Raw genomic sequence first — 27,430 nt, forward strand, 5'->3', positions numbered from 1 at the left:
ATCACCCTGCACTTTCCCCACACATCTTATTTATCGTCGACGGGCTATTACTTTTATACTCTAATACGTGACTCTAATGCGCGTGCACGCACGCACGCACGCACACACACATAAACACACACACAAAGAGTTTTCTTCGGACCTTAGTCACAAAACCACTGCCCCTCCCTTCTCTTCATTTCATAACATGGTCATGGAAAACATTCGTCAGCATAACTGATTCATTTGATGACTACAGCATAGCGCTACAACAGAAAACAGTGCTGTGCCAATGATGGAACATTGGTAGACGATCCAGTACAACGGTGCGCTTTGTCGTAGAACAAATTAGCCTCCTGTGTCAGTCAAGTTTTAAGATAAAGGAAAGGAAAAAAAAAAGAATCTAAAGACAGCGCGAGCACGTGAATCAATACAAACCGAGATGTATATTATAGACCCGGCGACATTCGGAGACAATCTTGTTTGTCCTATTTTCCGAAAGGTCACTAGGTTCTCGTTCCTCTTCGCTGAGTGAGTGTCTGGAGACTGCGACATTCTGCTGGAAAGCGAAACGCGCCTCTTCCAAACTCTTCTGCTTCCCTCTCTGTCTTATGAGTTATATCTCTCGACGAATGTCCCCCCCCCCTCTCTCTCTCTCTGTGTCTCTCTCTGTGTCTCTCTCTTTCACCCTGCATGACCCTCTCTCATTTCTTTTATCGTCCCTCCATCATTCTATGCCCACCCCTAACCCCGTCCTCCCTGCTTTTATACGAGATGAAGTACTCAAAACATTCAATGAACGTATCTCCCGCTACAATACATTTTCCTACAATGCCGTTTGGTTTCAACACTTATAAAAATCGGAAGTTGTGTGTGTGTGTGTGTGTGTGTGTGTGTGTGTGTGTGTGTGTGTGTATGCGTGTGTATGAGCAGAGACTCAGTAAGTGAGAGTGAGAGAGACAAACAGGTGTATGATAATTAAAAAAAGAAGAAGATAAAATAATAATAATAATGATACAACAACACTTAATCAGTGCCTCTTCTGATGTACAGCTTACAGCGCTTGATATATATATATATATATATATATATATAAAATCAAACAAAAAATCACACGACAAATGGCGAAATAATATATAAATAAATTCACTCACTGCAAATCGGCAGCATGACACCGCTCATCCAACTCATTTGCGTGCGCGCGCGTACACACACACAAACACACACACACACACGCACGCACACACAAACACACACACACGCGCGCGCGATCCATAGCATCGATGAAAATTGGTTTTAGAACTTTTGTGGACCAGAGATCGGTACTGACTGGATTAACCATATGGGTCTTCAGACAGACTGCGGAAGCTGGGTGTCTAACATTAAACGGAAGGCTCTTTCAAATGGCACGACACTGAACGGAAAAAATACACCGACCGAATAATTTTGTTCCGACAGATAAAACACATGGAGTACGAGCATAAGCAGAAGAACGGAAATTTCGAAATGAGGTGAAGTAACGAAGAATATCAGAGAGATAATCAGGGTCAGTGTATATCATGACTGATGTAAAACTGGCTGAAGAGCGTTTGTTCGAAATCCTAACTGAAATGGAGTGATGGCCTAGAAGTAACGCGTCCGCTTAGGAAGCGAGAGAATCTGAGCGCACTGGTTCGAATCACACTGGCAGTCGCCAGTATTTTTTACCCCTCCACTAGACTTTGAGTGGTGGTCTGGACGCTAGTCATTCGGATGAGACGATAAACCGAGGTCCGTGCAGCATGCTATTAGGGCACGTAAAAGAACCCACGGCAACAAAAAGGTTGTCCCTGACAAATTCTGTAGAAAAATCCATTTCGATAGGAAAACAAATATAACTGCAGGCAGAAAAAAAAGGGTGGCGTTGTCAGTGTAGTGACGCGCTCTCCTTGGGAACAGCAACCCGAATTTCACACAGAGAAATCTGTTGTGACAAATAGAGTAATACAAATGCAAATACAAATGAATAGGGAGCTAATGCAAATATTTACGAAGTGTGTTTTGTTCCCGTTTGGACGATGTCAGAAGCAGCCTCGCGGAATTGTTCTGGATCTTCTGAAGTTTGTGAAACAGATAGCCAACTTAAGCGTGCCATCGAGGAGAGCGGTTGTCACCGTCATGTCTGGTGAGAACAAGAGAGCAGACATGATTTTGGTTGCATTTGTTGACAAACAGTGACGGACGGTACCACGACATATCTTCAGTAACATTTTAAAATGTCAAGAAATAATAAATAACGCTTGAAATGTCCGAAGTATTACATACTAGTACTGATGATGTCAAGTACATCAATTTAATATGAGCCTGGACTGCCATACAGTAAAGTTTGGTGTTGAAGGTCCCACGGCCTTTCACGGCTATCGGGCAGTGAATTCATATCCACTGTGTCTACGGCTCGTAATTCATATCCACTGTGTCTACGGCAGTAATTTCATATCCACTGTGTCTAGGGCTCGTAATTCATATCCACTGTGTCTACGGTTGGACTCGCCATGTGAAGGCGGGGCCCGATCCTCTCCCGCCTTTTTTACCTTCCCCAACCGGTCAGGTACCTATTCACACCTGGATGAAGTGAGGAAATTCGGAGCGATGAGCCTTCCCCAAAGACACTCAACACCAGGTCGAAACGTGGGATGGAACCCTGATTATTGGATCAGGAGTCCGACGCCTTACACATTCCGCCACAGCTGCTCCAACAGTAGCAGAATAATTTATTGCCCGATTCGGTGAAAAATACATTGGATAACTCCATCGATATCCATCGGAACGGTAAGGTCGCACCAACACGCACGCGCACACACATACATGCACGCACACATGCACACGCACGCACGTACGCGCACGTTTAATTCCGACTCAGAGTTCACAGCGACGAACTAGGAAATAACTGTCTGAGCGGTCAACCCCACCCCCACACACCCACCAAGTCCTTGTCCGTCAGACAGTGGACACGCTTTCACGACGCACTTGCCCAAAGCAGACCGGGGGGTGACAGGACACGTTCCCGTCTGACAGGGAACCGCGCCATTCCTTCTTCCCACGTCTTTCACTGCGAGAATACAGTGCCACCCACATCTTTCTCCACTTCACGAAGAGCGACAAGGCCTCAACAGCGAGCTGAGTTTATGCGAAGGTCAGGTATCCGCTGTTGCGGCGTTTTGTCGCGGTCTCACAACCTTCACATTATAGTGTCGCCGGCACAAATAGTTGCCGCAAAACTCGGCTCTTCTTTTCTTTTTTTAAAAGTAGATGTGGTGTAGCGTATAAGGGTCAGACCGAACGCTATGACTACGAACGCTGTCCCGCTGCGCAGTGCTGTCTGTCGTGACACCTGATGCTTCTGTTGCTATAACTACAACTACTACTTATAAAGGAAATTTCTATTCGCATCCCCCCCCCCCAACCCCAATCGAAGGAGCACAAAGCGTTTTTCATGATAATGATGTGAATACTTTATAGAGCGTCTAGAATGCTATACACAGAAACATACAGGCGCATGTAACTGCTGATCGAAGTTTACATTTCTTTTTCTGTCGGTGGAGTATGGCCATTGATGTTTCTTTTCTCTTTGGTCTTGTGTCCTCATAAAGTGGTGTGCGACATTGATGGTATTTGAAGCACAGTCATTCATCATCATTCATTTTGCCCATCGCTCCTGGTGGAGCATAGGCCATCGACGGCCCCTCGCCATTGCACTCTGTTCTGGGCTGTTCTGGCAATTCCAGTCCAGTTGGTCCCTTGCTGCTTCAGCTCTGCCTCGGTATCTCGCCTCCAGCTGTTGCGAGGCCGGCCTCTCTTCCTCTTTCCCTGCGGGTTCCAGGTCAGGGCTTGGCGTGTGATGCTGGACGCTGGCTTCCTGAGGGTGTGTCTGATCCAGCCCCACTTCCTCCGCACTATCTGCTTGGCCACTGGTTCCTGTCCCGCTCGCTCCCACAGATCTTCGTTTCGGATCTTCTCCTGCCATCGGATCTTGCAGATGCGCCTCAGACAGGTGTTGAAGAATGTCTGAATCTTCTGCTGCATCGTCTGTGTTGTCCGCCATGTCTCGCACCCGTACAGCAGAACTGACTTCACATTGGAGTTGAAGATGCGGAGTTTGGTTTTCATACTGATTGCTCCAGATGCCCAGATGTTCTTGAGCATGATGAAAGCTGTTCTTGCCTTGCCGATTCTGGCTGTGACGTCTCGGTCCGTGCCTCCCTGTCGGTCAACCACGCTTCCCAAGTAGTTGAAAGACTCCACCTCCCTGATGGGCTCTCCACCGACTGTGACTGGTGTGTTGGCAGTGGTGCTGCTCTTCATCAGCTCGGTCTTCTTCTTGTTGATCTTGAGCCCTGTCCTGGCTGACGTGGTCTCCAGGCGAGTGGTCTTGTCTTGCATCTGGCGGTGGTTGTGTGACAGGAGCGCCAGGTCGTCAGCGAAGTCGAGGTCGTCCAGCTGTATCCAGAGTGTCCACTGTATACCGTTGTTCCTGCCTGTTGTAGTGGTCTTCATGATCCAATCGATGACCAGGAGGAAGAGGAACGGTGACAGCAGTCACCCCTGGCGAACTCCGGTCTTCACCTCGAAACTTTCGGACAGCTGGCCTGCGTGGGCAATCCTGCAGCTCCTCTCTGTCCACACTGTCGAAGGCCTTCTCCTTCTCATCAATGAAATTGATGTAGAGAGGGGAGTTCCACTCCAGCGACTGCTCCACGATGATGCGCAGGTTGGCGATCTGGTCGGCACAGGATTTGTTTCGCCGGAAGCCTGCCTGCTGGTCTCGGAGCTTGGGGTCGACGGCCTCTTTCATCCTTTCCTTCTCCTCCCAGATCTTGCTGAAGAGGCTGTATAGCATGTTGACAGCTGTTTCCATGTCTGCTTTGATGGCTTCTATTGGTATCTCGCCCGGCCCTGCAGCCTTCCCATTTCTCAGAGTCATGATGGCCTTCTTGATCTCTACCTTTGAGGGTTTGTCGCAGCTGATGGGCAGTTCTGTCTCTGCAGGTGGAATGTCCGGTGGTGCGTCAGGGGCGGGGCGGTTCAGCAGCTCCCTGAAGTGTTCTGCCCATCGTTTCAGCTGTTCCTCGGTTGTTGTCAGTGGGTTCCTGTTCTTATCCTTCACTGGCTTGTCTGTCTGCTGGAACTTGCCTGTCAGCTTCTTGGTCACCAGGTACAGGTCCTTCAGGTTCCCCTGTCCGGCTGCTGCCTCTGCTTGACTGGCCAGGTCGTTGATGTAGTCCCTCTTGTCCTTCTTGATGCTCCTCTTTACATCTCTGTCCGCTGCTGTGTACTCTTCCTGTGCCTTTGCCTTAGTTGCTCTTGTTCTGCTCGTGTTCAGCAAAGATTTCTTCTCTTTCCTTGTTTCCAGCTTGTGGATGGTGTCGGCAGAGATCCATTCCTTGTGTTGAGTTTTTCTTCTTGCCAAGGACCTCTTCACATGTGTCGTGCTAGAGCTTCTTGCTGTGTTCCCACTGTGTCTCGATGTCCATCTCACCGTCTTCTATCAGCTCTTGTAGTGGCTGGAACCTGTTGGAAAGGCTGATCTGGAATGCTGCTTGTGTGTCCTTGTTTCTGAGCAGTCCAACATTGTACCTTGTCCGTGTGTTGTTGGCGTTGGTGAATCTCTTGAGGCGAAGTCTCACTGTCATCGTAAGAAGGTGGTGGTCTGATGACACATCAGCTCCTCTCATCACTCGTACATCCCGCCATGATCTCCTGAACTTGCAGCTAATTTAGATGTGGTCGATCTGGTTCTCCGTGACGTGGTTCGGGGATCTCCATGTGGCCTTGTGGATGCGCTTGTGTGGGAAGATACTTCCTCCTATCACCAGCTGATTCAGGGCGCACAGGTCTGCAAAGCGCACACCATTCTCATTCATCTGTCCCAGTCCGTGTGTCTCCATGGTGTCCTCGTAGCCGGTGTTGTCCCTTCCGATCTTGGCGTTGAAATCTCCCATCAGTATGGTTATGTCTTTGGCTCCTCTTCTGTCTATCACTGTCTGTAGTTGTTGGTAGAAGTCATCTTTCTTCTCTTCTTCCGCATCATTGGTGGGAGCATAGCACTGGATGATGTTCAGCCTGATGTCATTCTTCTTGGTGGTAAACTTGGCTGTGATTATGCGGGAGTTGACAGGTTCCCAGCCGATGAGTGCCCCCTGTGCCTCCGGTGCCAGCATCAGGGCCACACCCTCAGTGTGGGGGGCTCCATCCTCTGTGTGTCCTGAATACAGCAGTTGCTCTCCAGATGAAAGTATCATCTGTCCTGACTGTAGCCACCTTGTCTCACTCAATCCTAGCACTCCGATCTTGTAGTTTTTCATCTCTCTCGCTACTTGGATGGTTCTTTCTGCTTCACACATCGTCCTGATGTTCCATGTGGCTACTCGCGTTGTTGTCCTGGGTGTCAGAAGGGGAGTCAGCCTTGCAGCTTCCTTTCGGCTTTCAGTGCACCGCGTCGTAAGTCTCCGTGACGGAGACCCTTCCTTGCCCAGGTGAATGTTTTGGTTCTTTGTCGTCGATGCTTCTGTAACTGGTCTTGTTTACAGGCAGGGTAGTTAACCCTACGCAAACCCCTTTATCCTCCGGGCGAGGTGGTCCTGCCTTAGTCGCCTCTTACGACATGCATGGCAGGGCAGTGGGTCTATTCTATCAGTGCCCAACCCGCAGGGCAGACAAATGGACGTACTCAATCACTATTATTAAGCGCTCTATATCAAAACCGCTCCCATAGGCTAATTAAATTCACGCTCTTATAGGCTAATTGAATTCAATCAAACGCAAAGTGTCCAATCAAACTGCTAAAATCATAATGCATTTGGGATGTTTCTCAACATTTGAAAGCATGATCTCAAATAATGCTTTACATGGAAGGACACTATATAAATCAAATTATCATCATTATCATAACAATCGTGCTATTCACAGCTGAACTGTCGAAAAGCACTTTGAACAACAATTCAACATATCATGTCCAGTCACGTATGCATACTAGTAAGCAAGCCTACAGACACATTTTTGTTTGCCACCTATGTCTTAAAACCACTTGTAAAAAAGTTGTCGGCCTTTCAACCTAACAAAATGCCATAAATGATAATGCATTTTAATAATAGACTTAAATCGTCCATTCTCCGTGTTTCTCGTCAACAATGAATAAACGCTCGACTGAAGAGTTCACTCATATCTTTCCATCAACGCTCCATTAACAGCTCACATATTGACTAGTTTTGTCGTGACATATATTTGGTGTTAGCATATGTGCGAGAGATTGAAGCAGGAAGCAATAATTAGCTTGAGATGGAATAGAGAGGGTGGGTGAGAGAGAGAGAGACAGAGAGAGGCAGAGACGGAGCGCGCGCAAGAGAGAAAAAGATACAAGACAGAAAGCGAGAGCGAAAGACAGCGTGGGAGAGGAGAGAGAGAGAGAGAGAGAGAGAGAGAGAGAGAGAGAGAGAGAGAGAGAGAGAGTTTTTGATTCTTTACTGTCAGTAGCTGAGAGAGAGAGAAACAGAAGCTGAGACACATGGAGATGACGACCAGGTTGTGGGGGGAGAATGAGGCACCCGTAGAGAGGCTGATGTTCTTGTTACACAACACACTCTTCCACCCACACTCCGACACATACACTCCACCCACCCTAAACCCCAACCACCACTACCCCAAACACACACACACTCTCTCTCTCCCCGACACCCACCCCAAACCACCGCACACCTGTGCACGCACCTGGTGATGACTGCCAGGTTGGGGGGCACAGTACAGGCCCCCATGAACAGGTTGATGTTCTCGTGCCGGATGCGGCACAGCTTGGCCACGTCCCGCCAGAAGCCCTCCCGGTCAGGCCGCTTCACCAGCTCCCCGAACAGGTGCACGAACACGTCTCCGTGCCACCGGGCTCTGCGTGTCAACAGGCAGGAAGACACACAGACACACACACATATATGTATTATAAAAAAAAAAATATATATATACACACAAACACATACATACATAAACACATCTCTAAATATATACATATATATGCGTACTCATATACATATGCATCTCTCTCGCTCTCTGGGGTGTGAATGGTACTTCTGGGTTTCTACTTGAGTGTTGCCCAGTTTATGTGCATGGAAGTGTGTGTGGACGAGAGAGAGAGAGAGAGAGAGAGAGAGAGAGAGAGAGAGAGAGAGAGAGAGACAGACAGACAGACAGAGACAGCGAGGGAGAGAGAGAGAGTGAGAGAGGGAGGAAGAGAGATTGAGAGAGACAGAGAGGGAGGGAGAGAAAGTGAGAGAGGGAGGGAGAGAGAGTGAGAGTGGGTATGTGCATGTGCGCATCATAACAAAGATATAGACAAAGTGAGAGACTGTCGTAGTGGGGAGTGGGTGGAGGAGACAGAGACAGAGAGAGAGAGAAAGACACAGAGAGAGAGAGAGTGAGACAGAGAGAGAGAGAGCGTTTCCACACACACGCACGCGCGCGCACACGTTTTAGGATTGTGAGACCTGAAGGCAAAGTAATCTGGACATAATGCATGAATTACAATTTAGTCTGAAGAATGTGTTTCACCTGTTTCCTTTCGTTCTTTGTCAAACCGGATGATATCAAAGTACACGTACAACATAATTATGTTTCTTATGAAGGTGTCATTTTCTTCGGCATTTATAAGGCAATAAAACCCTTTCTTCAAGCTGGGCATTACTGAAACATTTCAAAAATACTTTTTATCCACAGTGGTTTCGATTGATTGGGTTTCAAATTTGGAACACTGCAAAGAGCATGGTACTAGAAAAAATGAAGAAAAGGTTAAAAAAACAGCGACTAAAAACAAAACTTTACACTACAGACACATTCGTGTATTACCATATGAACACGATAACCTTCGTCACAAATTCATTTAAGCAGACAAAATGGCTTCCTGTGAGAAAACTGAACATGTAAACCATGTTAAATCAGCGCGGTTGGTGATCAGTAGTATCACTTAATTTGTGGATGTCCGTTGTTTATGGAAGATACATGAGAAATAGACAAGGTTACATGTCTTGCTGTCTAACGATGGCTGACCATGTCTAACTCCACTGTCAACATCTAAGTTAATTTGACGGTCCGGTAAAGTTAACATAACGTTTCACTGACCAGGTGTGAAATATATTTCCCTGGTTCCTAAAAATGGGGACCAAGACTGATCATTGTTCATTTCCACGTTGCCTCTCCTTTCAGTGAAAATGTTCAATTTTCGTGCCAGCCGGCCAGCCAACCCGCCAGCCAGTAAGTAAGTCAGCCAATCCATCCATCACCCACAGTCAATCGACCCGTTCATCCTGAGGTAACGACAGAACGTCAACGGTTACCTGTGACACCGGACTCACGTCAGTGGAGGGTGTTCATAAATTCCAAGTCAATCATTAGATAAGTCATTCACAGTCAGCATCATCCAATCGATCATGGGATAAACAACAACAACAACAACAACAAAAAGGTCTCTACTTACCTGTAAATTTTACACCTGCGACCGACTTTAATGCACTCTCCCAACTCCAGGTCTTCGAACCGTATGGAACAATCCTCCAGCGACTCCTGTCCGTTCAACCCCGCGCTGGGAATAATAATAATAATAATAATAACAACAATATAACAATAATGACAATAACAATAGCAATGATTCTAATAATAATAATAATAACAACAACAACAACAGCAGGCATGTTATCATAAGGATAATGATGACGATAATAGAAGAAGGAGAAAAAAACGTTTATTCCATTGTGTACGAATGTAACTCTCGGCATATGAATTCAATCGATGTCTTGCTTTTATCGATTCAATATCTAAACTCCTCTGTCTTTCCCACGCCACCCCTAATTATCATAAAGCATCTTGGTAAAAGCAACACAGGGCCCGGCGCATCTACGTATGTTAACAAATTTGCCTAATGCATTTGAAGCAGCATATTTTAAAACCGCAGTTCAGATTTCAAGGACATGGGAAGTGCAGTGCAAACATAATCTTTCTATTTCGTGGTGAACCTATCAAGTGAACAGATTATGAATATGTCGTACGCACTTTCAGCACCTTTTCTGAGTGCCGCAGACTTGTGTATTCATCATGCTTGCACTTTCAGTACTGGGTTCTAGGATTATCCAGCTGTGGTGTCGTCTCTCTCTCTCTCTCCTCTTCAACTTGCGTTAAGTTTATCAAAGACAGGCAGCGACAGATAGACAGACAGGAAAACAGACAGACAGAAACAGACACACACAACAGGAACTAATTCTACCTACTGAGAACTGACTCAAAAGACTGAAGATTGCTTCTGCAAATGTAGAACTATTTCCTTGGTATAAACTTCACTCTATGATTAGTGTTTTTTCAGACTACCCCCTCACCTCCTCACACATATTCCAGTCTATACCCACTATATATATAGAGAGAGACAGAGACAGTGAGAGACAGTGAGAGACAGCGAGAGACAGACAGAACAGAGAGGCACACACACACACACACACACACAGAATTTTTTTTATTTCCGCCGAAAACGAAAGCTCGTCACGACTTGTACTTGATGGATACAACGCGTCTGAAAGTGACAGACCTGCACGTGCGCGCGCGGCCACGTGCACCGTTTACCGCGAGTGCCCAACAGAAATCCCAAGTTCTCATCGATTGAGCCAAAACAGAGCACTTGTTAAAAGCTGTTCCGACTTGGTAATGGGAAGGGATCACCAGCCACCCCCCTGACCTTTCCTCCCGTTCACCTCCCTCACACACACCCTCCCTTACACATCTTCTCACACACGCAAGCGCGCGCGCGCACGCACACACACACACACGCACACACTCACTCTCTTACAAACATATACACACAAATACACACAGAAGCACACATATACACGGACGCATACACTCTCTCGCGCACGCAAACACGCTCGCACGATTTTTGCCTCAGAGACTGACTTCTTTGTTACCATCTGTATTCCCGTGTTTTGTGTATCGCAACGTAGAATTATGCGAGTTCTAGTCTAATCTTTTCATTTCTGAACCCCATTCGCCGAATGAGACACTTCTTTGATAGAAATATACATCTCTCTTGCAGAACAGCTTTGACTCAGGGAAGTCCATTTTAATTATTGAATTTATGACATCAGTTTCCTGGATAGTTATTTATTTGACAGAAGTCTGTAGAAGTGTGCGGACATATTTTTTTTTCTTCTTTTTTTTTTTTTTTTGATGATAAAGGCATAAGCCTAGTATGAACTTTTTCTGATTGTATTGCCACACCCGCAAACCCGTGGTCTAAACAATCAGCTTGATTCAAAACATTTTGTTGGGAAACCAACAAACTTCACTGAAAAATATTTACATTCTGAGTCAGAAGCATGCACATCACGGTTGCGAACTAAACCACACAAACACATACACAGGCATGCGCACGCTTGTACGGACACACACACACACACACACGCACACACACAGAGGGAATAAGACATGGACACAAAAACGCATGTACGTGAACAACACACATTCGCGCAGACACAGACGTTCTCTCGCGCGCCCCCACTTAAATACATTATCGAGACCTGACAATCGCGATGGGTCCATGCACATGTCCAACACCCCCAACCGTCCTTTTTGGTTTTGTTTGATTTTTAAGCAGATGTGGTGCAACGTAATTAAATTAGTCCGCACATTTTGTCTCCTTGACACTGAAACTGTCACACCTCACATGAGACAAGTCTTGAATGTAAATCCAACACTGACTCATTCTTGCTGTTCCCCATGCACGATATGTCTTCACGTTCACATAAGTTCACCCTGCCCACCACCTCACCCCTGTCTCTCGTTTGAAGAAATTGCAAAACTTAAAAACATTAAACGACTCTAAACCTATTAGGGTCCTTATAACGCCTTGTCGATGGCGATTTCTAAACGAAGCCCCAGAAATTGCTTTCAAAGATCTTTCACAAACCATTTCCAACAACAAGCTTCCTGATTAAGGACACACACACACGCACACGCATATATATATACACATACATACATAAACACACACACATGAACGCACACGCACATGCATGCACACACCCCACAATTATGCAAGCACGTACACATTCCAAGAGTGAACCTATATTCTCCAAAGTGTTAACAATCTGCACAAATATCTTCAGGAACTCCACAAGCAGTGAGTGAGAGGGAGAACCTGTGCTCAGCCCCCATCTTCCCGTCCCCAACCTCTTCCTGTCATGCAGTTTTAAGTTTGAAAAGCAAAACACACACCAGGACACGATCAGCAAACATTCAGTGAGACTAATTTGACCTGGCCTTCCGTGTTCTCTCTGCATCACTGTCTCTGGTTCTCTGCCTCCGACTACCCTCTCAACCCCGCTCTCTCTCTCTCTCTCTCTGTGCACCGCTTTCCAAAGTGGTTGACTTGACTGTTAATCTCTCTCTCTCACTGCCTCTTCTATCTGTATGTCCTTATCACTGTGTGTTTAGCATTTCAGACTGATTTCATTGGCCGTGCGTTCTCGTGGCGAAAGAGCGATCGTAAGAGAGAGAGAGAGAGAGAGAGAGAGAGAGAGAAAGCATGGCGACCGTGCCTTATATAGAACCCACAATGCGAAGGATCACGTATGAAACAAAGTAAAGTACCCCTAATGCCGACAGTCGAGTGTGCCGAGACGGACATTCGTATCATATTTAGTGCTGATGACGTTCGTGTGGAGGTGGCGCGACCACGACCCGCACATTAATTCGCTTTTGCGTGCGTGTTTGAAGGATTAAGGAAAAGGGGGCGGAATCTCGGTAACGGTGCCTGGTGGGTAAATAGTGGACATTCTTTCGATCCCCCAGGTGAACGTATGTGCAGACATGCTAGTAGTGCCTGAACCCCCTTCGTGTGTGTACACACGCAGAAGATCAAATACGCACGTTAAAGATCCTGTAATCCATGTCAGCGTTCGGTGGGTTGTGGAAACAAGAACATTTGAAGCATGCACAACCCCGAAAATGGAGTATGGCTGCCTCCAAATGGCGGGGTAAAGACGGTCATACACGTAAAAGCCCAGTCGTGTATATACGAGTGAACATGGGAGTTGCAGCCCACGAACAAAGAAGTATGTGTGTATTATGTATGCATGTATGTATGTATGTATGTGTGTATGCACGTGCGTGCGTGTTTTATCCTGCCATCTCTCTCTCTCTCTCTGGCTTTCACAGTGGCTCAGTTGACCATGCGGCCCCTAAGTAATGATATCGATGGTTCTTTTAATTATGCTGGTGGCATGTTGGCACGAGACCTCGAATGATCGCTTCGTCAAAAGACTAGCACCCAGACCACCACTCAAGATCTTGTCAAGGGGGTAGTTCACACGCACACACACACACACACCATCCATCCGTCTATGTCACAAACAATGAAAGAAGAAAAACATCAACACTGCAATGGATTGGGAACAGTACGAAAGGCATGTTTCGCAACTTTCCGATTTAAGTAAAACAAAACAAACAACAAAACAAAAATATCAAAGGTCGAAATTCAGCTATTTTGTTTTATAGACGCTTGAGGCAGATCCATTTGACAAAGCATTACAACAACTATATGTTTACAAACGATTAGTTTGTTGGGGTTTTTTGTTTGTTTGTTTTTTTTTTTGTTTTTGCTTTGTTGTTTTTTGCTTTAACTCTTGCGTAACTGCTCTTCGGGTATAGCAGACAAAAACTTCATTCTGTCCACTTTGCACTGATGTATGAAAAGTTTCACAAGAAAGAATATGAAACCGTCGACCCCACCAGCTATAGAGTTAAATTTCACAGAAGATACATGTTTATTATTTGCACTCTTTATTGTTCAAGTGTTATGCTGGTTGGAAATGTTTAATGTATTATACCTCCTTCTCTGTCATTATTAATTTTTTTTTTTTACTGATTTTATGTCAACTGTAGAAGACAGTCTTCCAGTGAAAGTTAGTTTATAGACGCACGCACACGCACGCACGCAGAGACACGGACATACGAGTGTAGACACCCCCAGCTCCATTCACGTCCACGGTCTTCTCCCCTCAAAAGGACTGTGAACGGAAGGGTGAGGCAGGAGACACGACCTTCACCTTTGTTTGAGCCAAAGCGGCAAAGGTGTACAAATGAACAGTGCACAGTCATCCCCATCAATATAAACATCAACATCAGTGAAAACTGCTGAACAGTCTACTCACTTGGTCAAGGCTTCTTCTTTGGCACTGTCTGGGCATTCGTCATCTTCTGAAAAACAACAGAAGATGGAAATAAATCTGGCACTGATAACCTATAATCATGAACTATAAATCATTAATAATAATAATAATAATAATAATATTGTACATTTATATAGCGCCCTTTCTCACTAAGAGCTCAGGGCGCTTTACATGAAAGAAAAATATTACAAGTAACATAAAACATTCATGGCCACTCTTTCTCAAAAAAACCCTTCCCCCACTCACACTCTCCCTTTCCCACTGTACATTCATCCAAAGTTAGCTGACATGGGTGGTATTGGAGAAAAGGAAGCTGAGAGTACTTATAGATATGTTTTAAAAAGGTGAGTCTTTAGTGATGAGCGAAAAGCAGAAATAGAATCAGATGCACGGATATGATAAGGAAGTTTGTTCCAGATGTGAGGAGCAGCAAAGAAGAAAGAACGTTCACCATAGGTTCTTGTATTGACGCGAGGAAGTTTCAAAAGATAACCGTCAGAGGAAGAGCGGAGATTTCTTGTGGGAGTGTATACACTGATAAGGTCATTGCTATTATTATTGCAATGACAACTTTAACACTTTCAGCTGTGCCATGACTTTGAGCAAACAGTAACATATACCACTGCTGTAATGAGAACTTTCACACTATCAATTAAAACATGAATTTGCGTAAAGATCAACACAGATTCATTACTTCATTGAAAACCTTTATACCATCAGTTGAAAAACCGTGACTCTGCATGACTAGTTTCACAGACCATCACTGCAATGATTAGTCTTACACTATCACCTAAACCATGACTGCGTAACTAGTATCACATATCCATATCACCAGAAACGGCGCTTTGACCACTTAAAAGATCTCAAATAGCATTAAAGATGTAAATTTTAATGACAGTCCTAAAACCTGCACAATATAGACGAATTCGCAATTGAAGGTATGAAGCCAGATCTTCCTCACTTGTTCCTTATCTGTTTCAGCCCTCTGCTTGAGTGCGTGCATGAAAAAGAGACGAGAGAGAGAGAGAGACCGAGAGAGGGAGGGGGTGAGGGGGTGGGGGCTGGATGTGGGGGTGAGGGGGGGGGGGGGGGACAAGGAGGCTGAGAGGAGGTGACCATATTCATTCAGACAAAATTGTATTTAAAAATTCATTTCAAATTTTCGGCTCAGCCGATCATAGAAATTCCTTCTACCCTTTCAAATTTTAAAAACACAGTACTTCGTTAAAACACACACACGCACAAACACGCACACACACACACATACACACACATGCACGCACAAACACGCACACACACACACGCACAACCACCACCGACAACATAAAGGAAATAAAACACAACGAAAATCAAAAGGGTCTTCAAGCAAACCTGAAGCACGTAAAAAAACAACAACAACATAACTAAAGGTGCGATAAAATGCATCCTCATAATGTCCAGTTTCAACAACTAGAAACATTCAAGTCCCAGATCCTGAGACAACGCAATGCTTAGGGATTCATCATACGAAACAAGAAAACAGCTTCTTCGATTTACATGGGAGCAGATAATACAAGAATGACCTACACATGTCCTGAAAACGAGTGTTTTTGTTTCCAGGCAAAATATTTCAGCACAAATCAGGGGAATAATCATTTACAATATCAACACGCGCGAAGTGGGTCCATTTACGAGTCTTGTTTGAAGACACTGACTGATGTTTGCAGGAGTTCGAACAAGCTGTCTCGAAAGACACTGAAGTGGACTGCCAATTAGTGTTGCCAGACCGTGCACGGGAACTTCAGAACTGTCGTCGCTTCGTTATGGCATATCTCTGTTTTCTGTCTCAGTCTAGTGGTATTCTTAGGGAATCAAGTTATCACACACACACACACGCACGCGCGAACGCACGCACACGCACGCGTGCACACACACACAACACGGGAACTTCAGAACTGTCGTCGCTTCGTTATGGCATATCTCTGTTTTTCTGTCTCAGTCTAGTGGTATTCTTAGGGAATCAAGTTATCACACACACACACGCACGCGCGAACGCACGCACACGCACGCGCGCGCGCGCACACACACACACGCAAATTTCTAAGGGCCAAAAAACTGGAACATAAAATGATTGTGATATGACCATTATTCATAAATGTCATAATTTCTGCATGTTCCTCTGTTGTCCGTTGTCTACAAATGAATTACATTTAATAAGCTAAGCCAAAAAAAAAAAAAAAAACTATTAAAAAAAAGCAAAAAAAAAGCAGAATACTTTTTGTTTAAAATCAACGGAATACACAACCCATTTGGCTATTTTATTTATAATACATCTGAATGTAAATCCAACTTATTTTTCTGTGAAAATGAGAACCGATATTGTTTATTCGCCTCTGTGTGTGTGTGTGTGTGTGTGTGTGTGTGTGTGTGTGTGTGTGTGCGTGTGTGCGTGCGTGCGTGAGACAGAGAAAGAGAGAGGGAGAGAAAGTGTGTGTCTGTGTGTGCGTAAGTACGTACGTACGTGCGTGCATACGTGCGTGTATGCGTGCGTATATGTGTGCATGCGCGCGTGTGTGTGCGTGCGCGTGTGTGTTATAGAGAACGTGAGAGTGTGTTTGTGTTACGTGTGTTTCAGAGAGCGAAAGAGAGAGAGAGAGAGAGAGAGAGAGAGAGAGAGAGAAATAATATCCTCATTCTATATCTATCTGTCTCACCAAATCCAATCAGGCATGAAATTTTTCATACATTCAATTAAGCATGAGACAAAAAGCCACTCGCTTTCTCCTGACCGTTTTCTGTTTTGTTGCTTTCAAATGTTAAGATTTCCCCACATTCCCCTTCTCTCTGTGAAAAGTACTAAACATCACAGGCTAAGTTTGTTGCAACACAACATAAGTGTGTGTGTGTGTGTGTGTGTGTGTGTGTGTGTGTGTGTGTGTGTGTGTGTGTGTTTGTTTTTTTGTTTTTGTTTGTTTTTGTTAACTTCTGCGATCGGCTTTCTCTCAAAAACGAAAGCTTTTGGCAGACCAGAATATCTTCTTCACATACCCAATGGGTTTTTTCCGTATCTATTGTGTATGTGTGCTGCCGCTGTTTTCTTTGCAAGAAGAAAAGAGCAGAAAGCTTTGTACCGATGAAAAGATATTGGGAAATGTTGTCGAGAGAAATGAGAAAGAGAGAAAGAGAGAGAGGGTGTGGGGTGGTGAGGAAGGGAGGGAGGGACAGAGAGAAAGACGGACAGAGACAGAAAGTGACAGGGACAGACAGACAGACACACGAACAGAAGACAAATTAATACAAAGACAGACAGGAATAAATGGTGTGATTTAAAAAAAAAATGTTATTAATTTGTGTTGATCTGCATGCGGAAGAACAAGCGAGGGAGACATGGAAACAGAGAGGGGGGAGGGAGGGTTCCGAGCGAGGCAGATATTGACAGAAATATCTCGGAACCAGAAATGTTTTCATTCAAGCGTTAAGATTTTACGCACGGCCTATCCTTCAAATCTGAGACAAAGAGAGACAGAGCGATTGAGGACAAATCCATTACACTGATCTACATATTCTCCCCTGACCAGACCTCAATATAAGCATTCTAACGATTATTCTTTTGTGTCATCGGATCCCTCCCTACATCCTCCTTCTCCTACAACTTGCGCAATCCTGTTTGTTTCCAATGCAACCCGTTTTTCTTCTCATGCGAAACGGAGTTCTATGTCCTCAGACTATGTGGAAACATATCTTTGTTATGGGCATTCAAAAACGTTTCAGCCTTTTTTCCCTGCGAATATGAAACTATTTAATCAGACTGCTATTTCGAAAGTCCAGAGAAAATTATTACTTTGCAAAAAGACGTGTTCTACTTTGGGAACACGGAGGCAATATGATATTCCGGTTTCCTTAAAGACACAAACCAGACTGAATTATTTTTTGTTGTTATGTGACGGCGTGTAAAGTTCAGGAACGAATGTTGTCAATGTATATATATATATATATATATATATATATATATATATATATATATATATATATATATATATATATTCGTGAAAGCGTTCTCGATGAAATTATCAAACCATCAACCAGACAGGATCGCTGTGGGGAGGCTATATAACAGCGTTGTGAAGCAATTCCCGAAGAACAATTCAAAGAACTGAAGACGTTCTACATTGCACTTGTTTCTCAATTATTTTTCTCGTCTGATTGCTTAAATCTGCGCATACTTTGTGATTACTTGATTTGGGAAAAGAATATAATCTTGCTTTCATGAAAAATCAGAGAACAGCTGGAAGGATAAAACCAGATTTCGTTAATATGTACAATCTTCTTTAAGCAGAAAAAAAAGATGCGAGGGGATAGTGGTTAGAACCACGGATTTACGTGGGATTCGACCCCCCAAAAGAGGCGTATCACTGTGAGATTTACCGGCACCTGGTTGGCTCCTATCCCACGCTGGTGTACTATCGGCTAAAATATGAAGATTGGGACCACAGAGCCACGATGCATCGAACAAAGTGTTGCTCGCGTTTCCTCATCTACACTTTCATCCCCAACACAACAGCTGTTTGAAGATCCCTGTGTTTATTGTACATCAGTACTTTAAAGTCGACAATATATAAAACTGCATTCGAGACAAGAAATGGTGACCAAAATGACGGGCGCAATAGCCGAGTGGTTAAAGCGTTGGACTTTCAATCTGAGGGTCCCGTGTTCGAATCTCGGTAACGGCGCCTGGTGGGTAAAGGGTGGAGATTTTTCCGATCTCCAAGGTCAAAATATGTGCAAAACTGCTTGTGCCTGAACACCCTTCGTGTGTATACGCAAGCAGAAGATCAAATACGCACGTCAAAGATCCTGTAATCCATGTCAGCATTTGATGGGTCATGGAAACAAGAACATACCCAGCATGCACACACCCGAAAACGGAATACGGCTGCCGACATGGCGGGGTGAATAAATGAAACGGTCATACACGTAAAATGTTACATGTCTGAGTGTGTATGTGTGCGTGCCTGAAATCTGACTGATGACACAGGAAACGAATAATGAGCGCCCAATGACAGTCGTCAGTCGACTCTACCCAGGTTGGCAGCCTGTTGTGCAAATGACCCCGTGTTTGTTTAGAACTTGGTCTCCGACCGAGGATAGCCGCTATATAAGTATCCAAATCATTCATTCATTCAAATCAGACATTCACTTTGCGTATTACTGGGTTCCCCAAAAGTTGAGAACTACTTGAAACGTGCACAGTCTTCTTCATGGGAGCATGATGAAATGGTGTTGAATATCCCCGAAAACGGAGTATGGCTGCCTCCATGGCGGGGTAAAAGAAAAAAAAAGAAAAAAAGGGTCATACACTTAAAGCCCACTCGTGTACATACGAGTGAACGCGGGAGTTGCAGCCCACGAAAGAAGAAGGTGCTGAATTTCCGACAGGCAGCAGTGAAAGCAGCCAACGAAGTGTGTACTACACATAACCAGAGTACTTTATTGCATGTCCATTTCCTACTACACATAACCAGAGTACTTTATTGCATGTCCATTTCCACTTTCTACAATGATTGTTTATTCAAAAGCTAACGACAAGCTGTAAATATTTGGTCGAAACATCGATATTTCAAATACATTTTTTCAAGTAGTTCATAGTGCACGTGTGTCTGAAACAGCCGTCAGTGTGTTCTGTGAGAGGCCAATGGCGACCATACGCAGCCTGCATAATCTATCATCTCTCTTTATTTATTTATTTATTTTTTTTTGGCATCTGATAAAAACACACCTGATTTTATGAAATGGTCCTTCACGTTTTGTGAAGTCTGTGTCATTGCGAGACAAAGAGATTGCTGTGTGCCGGGCAGCTTATCTCAACTGCTCAAAGTTTACACAGAAATTGGGTCGGAAATAGAAACACATATTCTGTTACCTGTAACAAGAACATTGCAGTGTAGCCGATTCTTTAATTGCCTTAAGGCAGTTTCAAAGCACTCTCAAGAAATCTGAAAATAGTTACAAGACTTTTTAAATTAGCAATTCCCCGAAGAAATCTGAATGTACGAGATTTTTTAAATAAGCAACAAAGAACACCATGACCCGGACATTAATAGAAAAATACTTTTCCTTATGTAAAGCTGGAAAACTGATGCCTTGAAGGATATATATATATATATATATATATATATATATATATATATATATATATAGAGAGAGAGAGAGAGAGAGAGAGAGAGAGAGAGAGAGAGAGAGAGAAATAATCAGAGAGAAAGGGGAAGAAATAAACACTGATGTTCTTTTTTGTAACGACAAAAAACCAATCTGTATCTGAACTTTCAAAAGCAAAGTTATGGCAACTTTTCATTGCACAACAATCTAACGATTGTGTTATTTCTTACTGAAATAACCCTAGAGATATCCCGGTTTCCCCGTTTGTCTGCTCAAAACAATGAATATGAATCGACAACGAATGTAAAGTATGATTCGTGTACGAATGTGACCATCACAACAGCGGGAGAGGCAAGTGCTGTCCCGACCATCTGGGGTAGAATTTGATCATAGTGCAGGGAGTTTTGCCCAGGTTACATCTCCACCCTCTCAGCAAGAGGGCTTTGGATCAGTTAATGTTGGGATAGTACGAAAACCATAACGACCACACACACAGTGACTTCACGTTGGGATAGTAAGAAAACCACAACGACCACACACACACACAAACTTCACGTTGGGATAGTAAGAAAACCACAACGACCACACACACACAATGACTTCACGTTGGGATAGTAAGAAAACCACAACGACCACACACACACAGACTTCACGTTGGGATAGTACAAAAACCACGATGACCACACACACACACTGACTTCGCGTTGGGATAGTACAAAAACCACAACGACCACACACACACACAAACTTCACGTTGGGATAGTACAAAAACCACAACGACCACACACACACACACAGACTTCACGTTGGGACAGTACAAAAACCACGACAACACACACACAGACTTCGCGTTGGGATAATAAGAAAACCACAACGACCACACACACAGTGACTTCACGTTGGGATAGTAAGAAAACCACAACGACCACACACACACACAAACTTCACGTTGGGACAGTACAAAAACCACAACCACCACACACAGATACAGACTTGAGATTTGAGTGTCCATGCAGCAAACAGCCACCCACCTGGAAACGCCTTCCGACGCAGCAGAGGCCAGGAGTGGATACGGCGCAGGGATATGTCCGTGCCCATGGCGGCCACTTCCTGCCACTGAGGCGGACAGCTGATGGTCGTGGTCAGCGGCTGGTGGTTCAGACCCGGCCCCGTCGGCACCAGTGACGTCACCAACACCCCGCGCTCCTTCAGTTTGCTGCGAGACTGACGTAACAAATGACGGCGCGATGACGCCAGAAGACGACTGGCGGAAGGGCTGAGAGGCGAGGGACAGGTTCCTGACACGTCCACCACTTCTATCTTGATGTCCACGGGGTTCCGGTACTTGCCCTTCGGCGCCCCCCCTCCTCCGCCACCCGAGGAGCTGGTTTTTGATGGGGTGGCGGAGGACGAGGAGGCGGAGGGGATGATCTGGGAGAGTATGCTCAGCACAGACTCCCTCCGGGACGTGGTGGAAGGTTTGCGGATTCGGTCGGCGTGGCGGCGCGACACCGGCGACTTCTGCAGGGGGATTTTTCCCGTCTCGGCGGCCGTGGCGGCGGCATACCCATTGGGTAACCTATCCGGGACGATTGGACTGAGGTGACCCGGCCCGCACCGGTTCAAAACAGCGTCCACCTCGAACATGCTGTCTTTTCTCTGTCCCTCCTTCCCCAGCTTTCCTTGCTGCACGTGCTCTGTAGTGCCCACGAAACTCTCTCTTGGGGATATTTCGTACTTCCTCCGGGAGCCCAGCCATTGACGTATGCGTGTCGTGACGGCCGACAGAATGCCGATGCGAGGCCGAGGGGTGATGACGCGTACGCTGCATGTCCCTTCCGCGTTGCTGCCGTTCACGAAGGTGCCTTCGCCGCTCTCCAACACCCCGCCGAAATAACTGTCATCCCCGCCGCCGGTGTCCACAGCTCCGGCGTCGCCCACTGATTTCCTCACCCGAGGTGACTGCGAGGTGTCCCGCTCTGTGTCCTTGACGCGTTTGCTGGACAGACGGCGCACCAGCCTCATGTCGTCATCCGTGGCGTTCACGTGCAGCAACTTGCTCCAGTGCGCGTCACCTGAGACAAAGGACATGCGTCATTTCGTCGTATGACGTACAACACAAGTTATTTCGTCGTCTGACTTGCACAACTCACGTCATTACGTCATTTGACGCATAGCACACATCATTTCGCTGCCAGAGACATTCAACACAAAGCATTTCATCACATTAGATTTTAAACTGATGTCATTTCGTCATCTGATCAAGTGTAATTTCGTCATCTACGACGTACATCACAGTCATTTTGTTACGTGATATATACATATCATTTCGTGACTTGAAACACACAGCACACGTCATCTTAATACTTGGAACATACAGTACGCGTCGCTTCAACACCTGAGACACAAAACACACGACACTTAAAGTCCAGAGATACATAACACGCATCAATGCAACTCCTGAAATACAAACCACGCGTTTTTTTTCGACACATCAAATTTTCAGAGCAAGGCTTGGTTTCACATGTTATGCACTTAGTTTGCTGTGGAAGGCTGCGAAATTAGCACATAATTAGGAATATCCTTAACACCAAGCAAACTCAGCTTGTGCAACCCCGCTCTAGGTAATTTCGTCTTCTGAGATATGCAATACACATCACTTTGGCACCTGAGATGTTCGATAATGGTCATTTCCTTTCCAGAGATACACAACACAAATGTCATTCCCTCCAAGAAGATACACAACATATACATGTCATTTCTTCCCCTGCGATATACAACACATATGTCATCACATATGTCATTTCCTCCCCGGAAATAAACGACATATGTCATTTCCTCCGAAGAGATATTCAGCACGATAGTTGTCATTTCCTCCGAAGAGATATACAACACATTTGTCATCACATGTCATTTTCTCCCCTGATATATACCACATACCTCATTACCTTTTAATATCCATAAAGAAGGTAGCGAGTGAGAGACAGACAGATGGATAGACAGAGGAAAGCTGGGGTATGGGGATGGTGGTGAGTGGAAGGAGGTAGGGCGGGGGGAAGTCATGCACGTGCCGCACGGATTTGTTCGTACACGTTCTCCCCCTTCCCCCCCCCCCCCCCCCCCCCCCGGCGGTCTTTGTTGGGCTCTGGGGGTGGCTGTTTGTGCAGCACTTCAGTCACGTTCACCTTCACTGTGCTGGCTGACAACAAAATGTACAATACCGGCATGCACACAGCAAAATTCGAACTTTTTGGTCTTTGTGTTTTTTCTGTTTTTTTTAAAATTATTATTATTATTTTTTTTATGACGGTATACGTGGATATGGCGGTGTGTAAAACTTTTCGTGTTATATTTTCAATCGAAATTGTGGGAAACAGTATTTGGTGGATAGTCTTAACCCCATTCCAGTCTCAATGTGTTTGTTTAATCATTTACTTATTTACCCCCCCCCCCCTTTTTTTTCTGGCTTTCTTTACAGCGGAAAAAAAAGAGAAGTTCTTGTTTCTTTCGTTGTTCTTTTCCCATCTTTTCTTCATTGTTTTTCTTCCATTCGTTCTCTCTGTGTTGTGAATATGTATGTGTGTGTGTGTGAGAGAGAGAGAGAGAGAGAGAGAGAGGGAGACTTTTCTGCAGCGTACATTGAACTGAACTGAAACTAACGCCAAACAAGACACAGTAGAAAAAAATCCACACAGCCAACGAAGTCGACGACCTCTGCACCAGACTGATCAAAGTGCCACAGACGAACCACTAATGTAGAGGTACATACTGTCCACATCACTTCCAGAGTAACAAGACACCCACACGCCTGCATCTTGTTACAGTAAGAATACAAAACGAAAGTTTTATTGATCTGTCTTTTCGCCCACATGAACTGGAGGTTGAGGTTATATATAATCTTTGACAAACTGTGTAAGATTTGAGAAAGATATTATACTAATGCTCTGATCACGCCTTTGGCTAACATCAAATGTAAGTGGGTGTTGTTTATGTAATCTTTGATTAACAGTCCCAGATTTCAGGAAAGAACTAAATTATTATGACCGAGAAAATCAGTTACTGGGGGGAGGGGGGGGAAATTGGAATCTAGCATACACGTATAGCAACCAAGTGGTGGGAATTCAATGGAGACACCTATTTCGACTCTTGTTAGAGAGAGAGAGAGAGAGAGAGAGGGGAGTGAGCGAGAGAAAGGGGGGGGGGTGAGTGAGTGAGAGACAGACAGACATACAGAGACAGACAGACAGACAGACAGAGGGAGTGAGAGAACTCAGAACTCAGATGATTTAATGCACTAGGCCATATGCCCATGTCATAGGGACGAGGACAAAAAAACAACAAAAACTAACAAAAACAAACAAACAAAAAACAAAAAAGTGCAGCAAAAACAAACGCCAAAATCAACTATGCAACACTGAATACATATCAGTGCACATACAAACAACAGTACAGACATAAACAGACACAGAAATGCGATTGATAATTATTCGGTTAAAGTGGTGTTTAAGTTTAAGCACGTTTTAACTTCTTAATAATTTGTTAAGTTAACTGTTATACACTTTCTCTGAATCCAAATGTCTCTTTTTTAAAGCCTCAAAAATATAACATGTAACCACCTTTACAGTGTTTGTCACTGGCCATCAAAAGTGTCATCTAAAACGTTGATGTTCGGGAGAAAAAATTTGCAGGGTAAATTCTTTTCCCTGATGTCACAACAGTTTGAACAGAAAGTAAAAAGTTAATAACCGTTTCTGGAGCATTTCTACAAAGTGGACAAAACATACTCTTAGGTGATCGGGCAATGAAGCGATATCTATGAGATTTTAAGGGAGAAACACCTAACCTGAAGCGTATTAATGCTTTTCTAACAGTAACGTTACTTATTTTAAATACAGCTTGGGAAATGTCAGGAACTGATTTAAATGAAGTTTCAGTTTCAGTAGCTCAAGGAGGCATCACTGCGTTCGGACAAGTCCATATACGCTACACCACATCTTTCAAGCATATGCCTGACCAGCAGCGTAACCCAACGAAATGGAGTACAGAAAGAAAACCGTTCTCCTGAAACATCACTATTCCAGTCCTGAAGAAAACAAGTGAGAGAGAGAGAGAGAGAGAGAGAGAGAGAGAGAGAGAGAGAGAGAGAGAGATTCACGATCAATAACGCGCACACACATACACACTACACCCAATCGTGGTACACCAATCTACTGATCATCTTCTTCACTCCCCTCTCTCACATCTTCCACCCCCATCTCCCACACGGCCCTGCCACCAGCGCTAACAGGCTGATAATGATGTCATAAATGTCACCACCAGGGGCGACTGCACTCCAAGCTGGTCAGTCTTGACGGGATTATTGAGGCCATTCTTTTCTCTCCTCAAGGCCTGACTAAGCGTGTTGGGTTACGCTGCTGGTCAGGCATCTGCTTAGCAGATGTGGTGTAGCGTATATGGATCTGTCCGAACGCAGTGACGCCTCCTTGAGTAACTGAACTAAACTGAACTGCACTTTCGTGGGTTTCAGTCTCGCACTGGCAGCGCTCGGCGTTGTTCACGTGCAATCTGTTTGTTGATAGCATATTGTTTGACTGTCGATGTTCCTGTGTCGCCGTCGTCTAAAGGAAACTCGTCATTTGATCTCTGTTTCTTTTTGTTATTTACTCTCAGTGCCTGACCGTCCCTCCATGCCGGCCCCCTGTTGCGGCATACATTGTCGCGTCCCTCCATGCCGTCCCCCTGTTGCGGCATACATTGTCGCGTCCCTCCATGCCGTCCCCCTGTTGCGGCATACATTGTCGCGTCCCTCCATGCCGTCCCCCTGTTGCGGCATACATCCCTCCATGCCGTCCCCCTGTTGCGGCATACATTGTCGCGTCCCTCCATGCCGTCCCCCTGTTGCGGCATTCATTGTCGCGTCCCTCCATGCCGTCCCCCTGTTGCGGCATACATTGTCGCGTCCCTCCATGCCGTCCCCCTGTTGCCCCTGCATATATTGTAGCCGGCCACTATATGTGCAGACCCTCAACAATTTATTGTCTCCATAAAATGTTGTCGGACCCTCACTGCATATATCGTCGCCATGCACAAATTGTCGCCGGCGACAATATGTCCAGACCCTCGCTGCATGTACTGTCGCCAGTTGCTAGAGTAAAATACTCACTGTAGATATGATAGTATTATGATGATCATTATGATAAAGATGATATATATATGTATATATATACAGAGAGAGAAAGAGAGAGAGAGAGACAGACAGACAGACAGAGACAGAGAGAGAGAGAGAGAGAGATGAAAATAGAGATGAAGATCAATTTTTTTCCTGGTGGTAATGGAATAAGAAGACAACTGCTTTTTTTTTCATCATCCAGCCCTCGAAAGGAAAAAAGTAAAGATATGAAGAAAGACCACAAGAAATAAGTAGATGCTAACACAGATAATCATTTTAAAAAAAATTGCGATGTGGTTATTTCATGGCGCTCTCCACCCCAATTCTCCCCTGTCTTTTTGTCTGTTTCTCCTTCTTATTATTATTATCCAACCCTGTCTTGCTAAGCTTCACCAGCTTCTTACAAGATCTTGACTGCAAAATTATTATTATTATTATTATCCAACCCAAGTCTGGCCTTAAAACCCACCTCTTCCCAAAATAGCCTCCCTTCCCTGCCTCTTCCTTATCTTTAATTTCTCCAGTTTTAGAGTTATGCGTGCGTGAGAATGACTGGTGCGAAAGCGCTTAGATTTGTTTATGCACAAGATGCAGCGCTATATAAGTACCATTATTATTATTATTATTCTCTGTCCCACTTTCTGTGTCTCTCCCGTTTCCTTCTCTTTCTCTCTTAAATTTGAAGACGAATAAAAATTAAAATAAAAAAAATCTTACCAGAGTTTAACTTTTTCATGGAGTCAGTGTGTGTGTTTGTGTGTAGGGGGGTGCGGGGGGATTAAGGTAGAGGTGTGTGTGTGTGTGTGTGTGTGTGTGTGTGTGTGTGTGTGTGTGTGTGTGTGTGTGTGTGTTGCGGATTCTGCAGTCAGGATCTTGTAAGAAGCTGGTGAAGCTTTGCAAGACAGGGTTGGATACTTCT

At 44.8% G+C, this 27,430-nt stretch overlaps 1 protein-coding gene across 1 annotated transcript in view; it reads right to left on the minus strand.

Moving 5' to 3' along the window:
• The window catches only part of LOC143282277 (uncharacterized), a 65,349-nt gene extending 42,916 nt beyond the window's left edge, over positions 1-22,433 (minus strand). The window contains exons 1-4 of the mRNA XM_076587876.1: positions 21,374-22,433; positions 14,190-14,235; positions 9,473-9,577; positions 7,723-7,893 (exon numbers count right to left, since the gene is read on the minus strand). Coding sequence (XP_076443991.1) covers positions 7,723-7,893; positions 9,473-9,577; positions 14,190-14,235; positions 21,374-22,433 — 1,382 coding nt within the window. The remainder of the gene's footprint in view (positions 1-7,722; positions 7,894-9,472; positions 9,578-14,189; positions 14,236-21,373) is intronic.
• Positions 22,434-27,430: the final 4,997 nt, after the last annotated feature.

The sequence above is a fragment of the Babylonia areolata genome, chromosome 5, assembly GCF_041734735.1.
Source record: "Babylonia areolata isolate BAREFJ2019XMU chromosome 5, ASM4173473v1, whole genome shotgun sequence".
NCBI classification, from domain to species: Eukaryota; Metazoa; Mollusca; class Gastropoda; order Neogastropoda; family Buccinidae; genus Babylonia; species Babylonia areolata.